We start from the raw sequence: 11581 nt of genomic DNA, 5'->3' as shown, positions 1-11581 counted from the left end.
GGTCCGGTACGGGTGCGACACTGAGGGTTGCGATCCGTTGCCGGACACGAAAAAAAAAAAAAAAAAAAAAAAAAAAAGATATTAAAAGTCTGCATGTGGAGGAAGGAATTTGTACGTAGGCATTAAAGCCACTTATCATACTATACTCATATGTTCTGTAACGACCAGGAAATCATGTCAGTCTTGGTTGTTAAATTGTTAAGGTCTAAATGGATCCCCAGGATTTAGTAATTAGGGACTATTTAAATCTGTAATTGAATTTGGTGAATAAAATTCGTAAGTACTGCCCAAAAGTACCTTCAAACCTCAAGTGCTATCATGGTCTCATATCTCTTCCCCGCCTCCCCCCTCCCAAGATTAAGGTGGTCTCATTATAAAAGGTAAGATACATTCACAGGTTCAATCATCAGAGACCTTCCTCTCAATAGGATAGCCTGTACAGGTTGGGGGAAGGGGAAAAAAAAATCACAATACTCTACAGCACTACTTCAGGAAATTAGTTGAAGGTTTCTCTGGCCTAGAAAGAAAACACATGCAAAAAAAGACATTTTCTTCTTTCTTCTGCAAATAACTCCTTCCACATTAAAGATCTGGGCAAACTAACTTGCTATTTACATTTATGAGTAATATATTATGACACAGATTTCTGACTATGACAAATTACCCCCAAAATAACAAAAAGAAGTATTCTTTAGAATTAAATGGTAGTAACACATACTCATACATAAAAATCTCCCTTCTCTCAGTCATGTGATTTTTTTATTTCTGTAATACACAGTAGAAAGAAGTAATTCTTTGAATCTCACAATAAAGAAGCCTGAAACCATAAAGAAAATTTCAAAAATACTTTTCTACCTACTTGCACCAGGAATGAGCAAGCCAGTTGAGACCTTCTAGCTGATAATCTCGGAGCTCCAGATTCTCTCCTCCTAAATATGACGGCTGTTTCTTTAAAGCTACAAATCGTGGTCTCTGCTTCAGAGCCTGAAAAACAAAAATGAACAAAGCCCAGGTTTGAGAAAGTCTTCTTCCTGCTCTCATGTCAAAATGCTATAGCTACAATTTACGTGCTTTGTACCAAAGCATAAAAATTTAAGTTCCACAGATGAATCAACATTCCCACCCCAGCACCCCTTTCTCTGTAATCTATATTCCCAAAGCCAGAGTTTGTCCTGAAATAAAATATTTTTAACTTGCTCTTTCCTAAAATAAGTTTGTGAACATCATTAAATAACACTTTATTTTTGCATCATCTCTACTGTATGACAGTGAGAGTCTCCTATTTTCACAAGCAGAGTTATCTTTATGTCATCTTATTCTAAACAATACAAAACATGCCTCTGGGAAAGTCTGTCACAGGCTAGATGTAGCAGAACTTTACCCTAATAGGAGTTATAAATTCTGAAATGCAGCCCACCTACCAGGAACCCCCAACTGTGTGAGTTTAGTTTTCTGAAGCAAATGTTGTTGTCTTCCCTCCAAAGCTTTGAAGAATAGCATTCTAGTAAGGCCAAGTCTGTGGCCAAATTAGTTTGGGAAATAATGGATCAAAAAGTTACACAAATTTTTTACTCACAACTTTTCAAAGTCTAACATGCATGTCTACAGTGTGAATTTACAAGAGAAATATACTCAGGAATGCATCCAAAGTTATTTGGCCACAAAAGTCTGTTTTTTGGGAGCATTTCCCTGAAGATTAGCACTCTATGAAGACTGTTATGTGAAGTATCATCCTACTACAATATTTGATAAAGTTATTGATGGTTTCTGCTCTCCCCTGTGAGGACACCTGGCAATGAATGGAATCTGATCCCACTCTTACCCTCCAAAACCCATCCACTCCTACCAAACGTGCCTCATAACGGTTCTATCCAATCCTTCCCTGCCACTGCTACTGCCCTTGTCCTCATACTAACTACTTCATTCATGGACTTCTACATCTTACTGGCTCGACCTTCTGGTTTTAATAATGACTTACTCCACAGTCTCCTACATACTACCATTAAATGAAGCTTTCTAAATAAAATACTGCTTTCATCCTGCTGCTCTACCCAGTACTCACAGGATAAAGTCAAAACACCCTTCAAGGCAGTCAAGATACACCCCACTTTGACCTAAATGCACTCGCAAACATCATTTCCCTTTTCAACTCTAGGGTCTGACATTTCTCCTATTGCACTATAAAAATCTTTCTCTTGATACCTTTCATGGGATGGCAATACCCTGGGCCCCCTCTGGTCTGTCCATCTAGCACCAATCCATTCTTCAAGGGCAAGGAACAGTTCAAGCACCACAACTTCCTCGTAAAATCCCTTCAATGATTATTGGAACTCAGTGACTTCTGCCTCTGTACTTCGCTGACCATATATTCTCTATCACACTCACAGTGTGCAATGACACGCTGGTTTTCACAGATAGAAGTCTGGTGCCATTAATTTGAATGTCAACTTCTCAGAGACAGGGCTCATGTCTAATAGATACTTTTATTACTCTGACGACTCAACCACAACACTTTCCAGATGAAATAAATTCCAAAGAAGGAAAAAGATTTGTACAGATAATCTAGCAAATATAAAAGCTTTTATTGTACATATTTAGTTTCTAACTGAGAATTCAAACACCTCCCTTTCCTGTCACTTCTCTTGTAAAGTGTCTAAATCCTTTCAAGTATTCACAATATCTCTATTTCTAATTCTGTAAATTGTAAGATTAAAGAAGTCAGCAAGGCCATTATTACAACTCATATTCTCCTTTTGCTTTATTTTTCTTTAACATCACATTTAAATCATCTTTTCATTTCAAAATGGGAATCATCATTTATTTTTCTAATATTTTCTCTTCTCGATATTGTTAAGTAAAAATTACAAGAGGCCATTGTTTTAGGCTAAACTCCTACACTAGGCCCCAAAAGACCAATCTAAAAATAAAAATGGAGTTACCCATGCTAATGTTCCACATCACCAAACCTGAACTAAGTTGTTGTCTGACCTTCCAAGAAAGCAGGAGAGACAGCCAATTTCCCAAACAGGCCAGTTTCAGTCTTCAATCGGCACATTAATAAAGTTCCCTCTGTTTTAATCCTTACACACAAAAAAGTAGTCTGAAGTACCCTGATATTAACTAATAGGTTATTTTTCGATTGTTCTGTCTCCCTGTTCCTGCCTTAGCTTTGAAAGGACTTACATGCTCCTTCTTTGCTTCTGCGTGCTTCAGCTCTTCTCTGTCTATAAAGCCAACCTGTTCTGCTCAGCTCATCAGAATAGTTATTCTATTTTATGAAATGAAGTGCTGCCCCATACTAGAATTGCAAATAAAGCCAACTGAGATCTTTAAATTTGTTGTAATTTTGTTTTTTACAATATCTAAGTGACCAATCCTTTGTGCCAGTACACCTTTCCCCTGAAAAACCAAAAGCCAGCAATCACCACACCTTGCATTCTCTTGTTGGGATGGTCTTTGAGTTGTTCCGACTGTGGAAGCTGTCGATGCAGCTCTGGAATTTCTTTCCAATCAGGGCTTCATCTTCCCAGCTGCACTCTGAATAGGGCAGTCCCATCCATTTGCACAAATATTCAGGTTCATTCGAAGGTGCTGGCTTCCTACTGTGAGCTATTTCGTACACAAAAATTTATAGATCAGCAACTATCAGTTAAAGGTGGAGAGTGACTTTCTGTTTTATGAATAACCAGTGAAACACCATGTGGCAAAACTGTAAATAAGCTGCAAAGCATGAAATGCTCTTAAATGCTGAACATTTATGAACAAGATCTCTTGCTTACCTGGAAAATCTGTTTGCCCCAATGTAGATTTACTTGTCTTCACAGCTAATCAAATGCAAAATAAGACAGAAAAGTTATAACCATAGCCAAGGAAAAAAGAGATTTTAGTTTCTATGAATAAGAATACAAATATACTCTACCATCTCACGTCTTAAAAAAGAAAAATTCTCACCTCCCTCTCAGGGTATCACCCCATTTCTCTGTTCCTCTTTACTCCCTGAAGCATAGTGTATGCTCACTGCCCCTTCTCATTCTCTTGAACCCACCCCAATCAGGCCTGATCCATTTCACCAGTGCCATACCTATTGCTAAATTCAGGGATCAAGTCTCAGTCCTCACTGTCCTTGAATAACACGGCCATGTGACAAGTTTCCAGTACACCACTCTCTCTCACCTCTTCTCCTATTTCACTGGCTGTTCTTTCTCTGTTTCCTTTGCCAGCTTTTTACTGACTTCCAAAAGCTGGAATGCTGTCAGACTTCCTCTTCTTACCATGAATACACTCCATTTTGATAATCTCAGCCTTTAAATACTATCTATATACTAATAAATTCCCAAATTTAAATCTCCAGCCCAGACTAAGAGTTCTAAACTCAAGGCTCTGGCATGCTCCAGCATTCACAATATTCTTCACTTAGATGACTAAGAAGTATATCAAACTAAGCTCTTGATTTCCACTCCAAAAATCAGCTCCTCCCCTCATCTGTCCATCTCAGTAAATGGTACAGATGACTAAGAAGTATATCAAACTAAGCTCTTGATTTCCACTCCAAAAATCAGCTCCTCCCTCATCTGTCCATCTCAGTAAATGGTACACCTCCACCCTCCTATATGTTCAGGCCAAAAACCTTGACATCACCCCTGACATCTCTTTCTCTTGTGCCCCACATCAATATTTACCAGCAAAATCTTGTTAGCTTTTCCTTCAAAATAAATGTAAGCATCTGTTTAGTCTAAAAAAGTAAACCTGCAAAATGCATTTTTGAATTTACAATATACCCAAAAGCAAAAGCCATTATTCCTTGAGCTCAAACATGGCTAAAATAAGTTTCTGTGTACCTACCTATTACTCTTTCTACTATCTGATACTGTTTATTCAACTCTGAGGCCAGCTCCTGTTGGCAATTGAAATATTCCACATCTTCAGGAGAAACCTTCCCTAACCTGGACAGAAGACAGACAGAAAAAGTACACACTAAACAGAGATCGTGCATAATATATCAAAGCAAAAGTCAACAGGAAAGAACACTTTTTTATTTCTGTCCCTTTAATAATCTTCTAGTAATTAGGCCAAAGATTTTACAAAAAAATACATCTTTAGAATACACTGAAAACCTTAGACTGTCTGATGTGTTCCAGCTATAAAGAGATCTAAAAATAACTATATCATGTGATATTCATGTGATAAATTCATATATCAAATAGATGAGGATAATAAAACTGTCTTCCAGATTTAAAAGAAAACATACCTTTTCTCATATATGGGTGGGTTTCAGGATTAATTAAATACAGCTATTCTGGAAAACTAGTTAATCTTAGTACCAAAAATCTTTAAAAGGACAATACAAGTAACTTGAAATTAGTCATTATTGGATTTCAGAGGATTTCAAATTTCTGATTGCTTTGCTACCGATCTCCTTATCTTAAAGATACATATTTTTGTTTTTGAGTCAAAGGAAAAATGTATAATTCACAGAAGTGGCACATTTTGCATAGCAGTAAAACCTGAATTAGAACAATCTATCCATATTCCTGACACAAAAATAACCTGGTCACATTACACTGACAGATATGTCTTTGGGTTGAATCAGATACCTCTTATTACTCAGTTTAGATTTGTGTGTGCTATAGAACACATTTCTCATGTGCAACTGAACACATTCAAAGCTGTAAGTAAACTAAAAACACAATGGACTATCACATTGTTGTGACAAACATAAGTTTTAGAACTTATCTAATTGTTTCCTTCATGTCATTTCTGTAAACTGTGTAAAATCAAAATTAGTTTTAAGTGTATCAGCCTAGAGAGCTCTAAAATATTAACTCTTCACATCTAAGCCACCCCAGCCTAACCACAGGGAAACAACAAGGAGCTTAAGCAAGCTCTGACCTCAGTCTCCCAGAATTCAAATCCTGGTCCCCGTGGAGAGTTGCTCTGTGCCTCACTCTTCCCATCTATAAAACAGGGCTAACAACAGTATGAATCTCATACATTTATTGTGAAGATTCAAGAGATAATGTGTGAACAATGCTCAATGAGTTAGTTACTATTAACTCTGAAATCCTGGTAGCCATATACAAAAACAGACAGTGTCTTCAGATCACAATTTTATGAAATAAATTTTATAAAATAAAATTGTAGATGTCTCCATGTTTAGATATCAGGGCAAAATGTGAGATCCTATATAGTTGTGTTCTTCATGCATTATTTAAAAACCTTCCCTTTCCCTTATGCTGCAAATATATTTCTTTAATCCATGATGGAAAATATACCATTGTTTGATTTCATCCTCTTTCTTCTTGAAGTTTTCTAGTTTCTTTAGGCCCTTCACTTTCTGTAGCTGTAAGGATTCTTCACTCTCCCATGTGCTGTGGATATAAGACCAACCCTTCCATTTGATGAGATATTGGATTTCACCTTCATCCTTTTCAGCATCAAAGTCACCACCAGGGTCTCCATTAACTTCAATTGCATATACAGTAGTGGAAGCTCCAGTGGCTGCAAAAGGATTCAATTACACTTTAAAAAGAGTACAGTAAACCAAACACTGCAAAGCTATCCAAGTAAGCAATTGTCTTAAGAGCCTCTTTTTGAATGAAACACCAAAATACTTTGACTTGAAATAAGGAGAAATGCACAACCACCACAAGATGAACTCAATCAATAATTTCGAATATTTTCAAAATGCAAACCCAATTTTTATATTTTAAAACATATTCCAAAATTGCAGGTGAAATCAAAAAAATCCTTTGTTCAAACACTAAAAATAGAGCAGCAACATCCTTTTGTTTTGGTCCCTACTAACTCAGAAAACAAATCCGTCTCTCCAAGAATAAGAATAGAAAATCAAAATATCCTCCCCCCAACTAATCCACCCACCCAAAGTTCTCTGTTAATTTTCCTATCCTCAAGAGAAGCCAGAATGAAAAAAAAAGACAAAGGAAAATACATTAGGTATTACTCTGATATTTCCTTTATGGAAAAGTTACTTTAAAGCCACTAAGTTATGAGATATCTCAATTGAATATAAAAAAATCTTCATATTATCCAAATATGTATTTAACCAGTTTGTTATTTTCACAAGGAGATTCAGAAACAACTAACTAAAGATAGATTTGCTTAATGTTAATGAGCAAGTATCTCTGCTACATAACTGCTTTATGAAACATAAACATTTACTTTTACCAGCTGAATTAAAAATCTCAAAGACATTGGACCTTTGTCCTCAGCTCTGAGACATGAAGACTGGGTCAGAAAGACTTTCATATTTTGCAACAAATATAGATGTGCACTGAAACTCATCACATCAGAGTTAAAATACATAAAATCTGGGCCTTATTGAGCAATTATAAAAAGTAATTTGCTTCCCAAAGACACATACCTCCTTTCTTTCCCAGTCTTGAATCTAAGACCTTTTCAATAGTTTCACTATTATCCTGCTGTTCATCAACTCCTTCTCCAGTCATTTCAATGAGATCATCTGAGTCAGTCTCAAAGTCATCATCTTCTTTATAACTGAATGAGGAATAATGCTTAATAAATGAGAAACTGTCTTTTCAGAATTAAACATCACCATACGTAACATTACTAGAATAAGGAACCATACATACCCTTTTGGTTCCAATATTCTATTTTTTTTTTTTCCTTTTTTGTCTTTTTTTACTGACCGGTAACGGGATCGCAAGCCTCGGTGTCGCGCCCGTACCAGGGACCGGCAACGGGAACGCAACCCTCAGTGTTGCGCCCGCACCGCACTCAGCCAGTGAGCGGGAACCGGTCTCCACATGGGATCCGAACCCTCGGTGGGAGCGCCGCCACGCTCCTAAGCGGCACACTCTCCAGTGCGCCACCGGGCCGGCCCCCAATATTCTGTTTTACAATTTTGCCATTCAATGGGCTCAAAGCCTATTTTTTTCTGACTTAAAGTATCAATCCACACTCGCAGATAACTGCAGGAAGGCTAACTCATATTTCAAAATAAAAACACTATATTTACATTAATTTGTAAAAGCAAAATATAAAAAACTACAAGGACACTCCTAGTTTTTCATTTTATAGTATCAGATCATTACTGTGTAAACAAGAAAACTACCACAAGGGCCGGCCCGGTGGCGCACTGCTACAGTGCGCCGCTTGGGAGCGCAGCGGCGCTCCCACCGAGGGTTCGGATCCCATGTGGAGACCGGTTCCCGCTCACTGGCTGAGCGAGGTGCGGGCGCAACACTGAGGGTTGCGATCCCGTTGCCGGTCCCGGTCCGGTCTGGTACGGGCGCGACATTGAGGGTTGCAATCCGTTGCCGGTCACGAAAAAAGACAAAAAGGAAAAAAAAAAAAAAACTACCACAACGGAAAAAAAAATACATGAGAAAAAAAATTGCTACTATTTCATCAGGCAAAAGAGAAGCAGTATTTCTAATATTAAATGTTTCAACCGTTATTCTCCCAATAACCAGAATATGAAATTTATTCCCAAACTGTTAAGAACAAAATCAAACATACTTGCTGGTAATAAAATATTAAAATGTAACCTTCCATCATATATTAACAACAAATGGTTTGGGAGTCACAAAAAAAGAAAAACACAATCCTGGATGCAGTATAGTTGTAGTAAGAAAACATGTTAAGCTATACACTAGAATACTCAAAGCTTAATCCTAGCTTTGGAATTATTAATTGGATACACTGGAAAAGTTATTAATATCTCCAGGACTCGGTTACATCATTTCTAAGTAGACCAAAAGAAACTTGCATATCTCCTAAAAAAAAAAAAATTAAATGTGCTTTGATTTCTATAAAGTAAAATGTTAATGTTTGCATATATCTATTCCTTTATTTCACCTTCGATTAATACTTCATATATTATTAGTAAGCTTGATAAATTACTATATCCAAACATCAATACATAAATTGAACCTCAGAAAAATGTGCATGATTCAAAGAGCAATTTAGAAGTGAGAATATAACCCAAACATCTTTCCTGAAAAAGACAGTTATGAAGATAATGCAACTACTAGCAGTACATGAACTCGAAGCAGTTCTCTTTATGGGAATGAAGGCTTGAAATGAACTACTGGTAACTCTTTCCATATTCCATTTGAATCAACACCACTCTTTTTGCAAGAAGGCTGACAAGATTTCCTAAAGCAACTTTAGGACATAGGTCTTTTCATTTTTTTAACCTATCAAATGTATAATCCTGGATTTATCAGAACCAAGTTCTAACCAACTACACTATCACCCACACACCAATGAGAAACTTCTTGGGGCACCATTTACCTAACATTTTTAGCTGCTCTTCGACGAGTCTGTCTTTTGGGAGCTTCATCATCTTCATCGTCATCATCAGAAGAATCTTGCTTTTTTCTCTTCCCACGCTGAGTCTTAGGTTGCTTTTTAACACGAGGCTTGGGCACTGTTCTAAAATGAGAAGAGAAAAAAATGGCACAGTTTTTATCATTTGTGTATTCTTCAAATCTATATAGTAGTATTCCCCAGAGCAGTGGTACACATACAGAATTCACTTAGGGAATGTTAAAAATGCATATTCCTGGGTCCCACTCCCTGAGTTGCTAATTCACTACAAATCTGCTTTCAACATGAAGGTGATTCTAATGTTGATAATCCTAAATCATTTAAGGGAGAGAAAATAAATCATTCTCAACTGTTCATCAGGATCATCTGACGTAAAAATACATATGCAGCATGTTGTTGATGGTATCTCTTGGCAGGCAATTTGTAAATAAGTGTCAAACTTAGAAATATGACAATTTTACTTTTAGGAACTGATCCAATAGACACACACCTACACAGGCATAAGGTATTCACTGTAGCATTATTTGCAAAAACAAAAGATTAGAAAAACTTTGTTCATCAACTGGGAACTAAATAGAGTACTACTCAGTCATAAAAAAAAAGAAAAGGGGAGTTTTCTGGGTACTGATATGGAAAATTTCCAAAATAAGGGAAAAAACACGCAGAACAAGATGCATACAATGCTACCATTTGTGTAAAGGGAGTAAAGGATAAGAAATAACTACACATATATCTTTCTTATATATGCATAAAATATAACTGGAAGACTACCTAAGATCTTGTGCCCTGCCACAGACCTACTGGAAAAAAACTAAGGAGATAGCCCTCTGGTGATTCCCATGCACAGCCCATACTGAGAGCCACAGTCTAAAAGTTCACATAAGGAAATCCCCAAATAGTCCATCAATGATAAAAAGGTGAAAGAAGTAGGAGGAGGGAGATGGAAACTCATAATCATATTTATCTTCTTCTCTTGTATCTACCATAACCAACATTAGACAGATATCAAAGATTCAATAAATAATGGGTAAAAATCTAGAAGACAGAACTGGAGTGACATTTCAGTCTTGAGAGCTTAAACCCGGACAAAAGAAGACAAAGCTCAGTTAATAAATATCCCTGCTTGGTTGGTGGGGGAAAATAGGGGCACGTACAATGTCCTCAGCCAGGGATCAGCAAAATGGCCAGATAGCAAATATTCTAGGCTTTCCTGGTAAAGAAGAAATAAATTTTCACAAATTTTTCATTGACAAAATTTAAAGAAAAATAATCATTGAGTACATTTTTCATGACATGTATTTACTAATGGTAAGAATAAAATTGTTTTTGAGGTGATAACATTTCACTTAATTGGGATTCAATTTTAGTGCTCTCTACCATCAAACTATAAATTATAAATGTTCATCTATAAAAGCTATTCTTAGCTCTCAGGCCATACAAAAATAGGAGGTAGGTGGGATTTGCCCAAAGGCCATAGTTTGTACACACCATCCTAAGCAATACTACGAGGTCAATTTTCCTGGGTCTTGCCTGCCTCCTGCCCTTCTTTTTCTGACATCAGTACCTCAGAGGTTGCCACCTGTCTTATTTAAAAATTATCAAGATTTGCTGCCATCTCAGCCTACCTCCTTCTCTACACAATCAGATTCTCTGTTTAATGTTATATAGATAATACGAACAAGGTAATAAATAGGTGAGTATGCTACAAACCAGGCAAACAATGTTTTAAACTTAAGAATCACTTCTCCCAAAAAGAACTTGTACCCTGGCCAAACACACAGGTAGTTTTTCTTAAAAGCAATAGACAAGTTCACCCTGTCATATATAACTAGTCTGCCATGAAATAAATACTAAGATTCACTGTCAAAGCTATATCCATGCAAACGCCCACATCTGATATAAGCAGCCAGTCATCTAAACACTTCCTGACGATGTAAGCTGGCACAAAGTAAACCTCACACATCCAAAAACCATAATCACAAAGTATAGTATCTGATTAAGGCTCTCATTCCAGCATGAAATCATCTTTCCCAATATAACGCAAATTAAGCTCATCCAGAAGCAGAGATCTTTAGCAAACAGTGCACCTTCTGGGGACAGGTCTTCTGGCTTTCACTTTTTTTTGCTCTGGTTCACTCTCTGCACTGGTGCCTTGTTCACGTTCATCTTCTGAGGGATCCTGTTTCCATTTTTCTCTGCAATCAAAAGCAAAACAAAATAATTTTTTTCTACAAGCACTCTTCAAGCTAAACAATGTGACAAAATCAAT

General features: G+C 36.8%; 1 protein-coding gene across 1 annotated transcript in view; it reads right to left on the bottom strand.

Moving 5' to 3' along the window:
• CHD2 (chromodomain helicase DNA binding protein 2) overlaps positions 1-11581 on the bottom strand; it is a 120537-nt gene that overhangs the window by 76994 nt on the left and 31962 nt on the right. The window contains exons 6-13 of the mRNA XM_008573044.1: positions 11400-11507; positions 9277-9417; positions 7382-7515; positions 6273-6498; positions 4843-4943; positions 3780-3824; positions 3431-3609; positions 860-984 (exon numbers count right to left, since the gene is read on the bottom strand). Coding sequence (XP_008571266.1) covers positions 860-984; positions 3431-3609; positions 3780-3824; positions 4843-4943; positions 6273-6498; positions 7382-7515; positions 9277-9417; positions 11400-11507 — 1059 coding nt within the window. The remainder of the gene's footprint in view (positions 1-859; positions 985-3430; positions 3610-3779; positions 3825-4842; positions 4944-6272; positions 6499-7381; positions 7516-9276; positions 9418-11399; positions 11508-11581) is intronic.

The sequence above is a fragment of the Galeopterus variegatus genome, unplaced genomic scaffold (assembly GCF_000696425.1).
Source record: "Galeopterus variegatus unplaced genomic scaffold, G_variegatus-3.0.2 Scaffold868, whole genome shotgun sequence".
In the NCBI taxonomy this organism is placed as follows: domain Eukaryota; kingdom Metazoa; phylum Chordata; class Mammalia; order Dermoptera; family Cynocephalidae; genus Galeopterus; species Galeopterus variegatus.
This window is presented reverse-complemented; position numbering and strand designations above follow the sequence as displayed.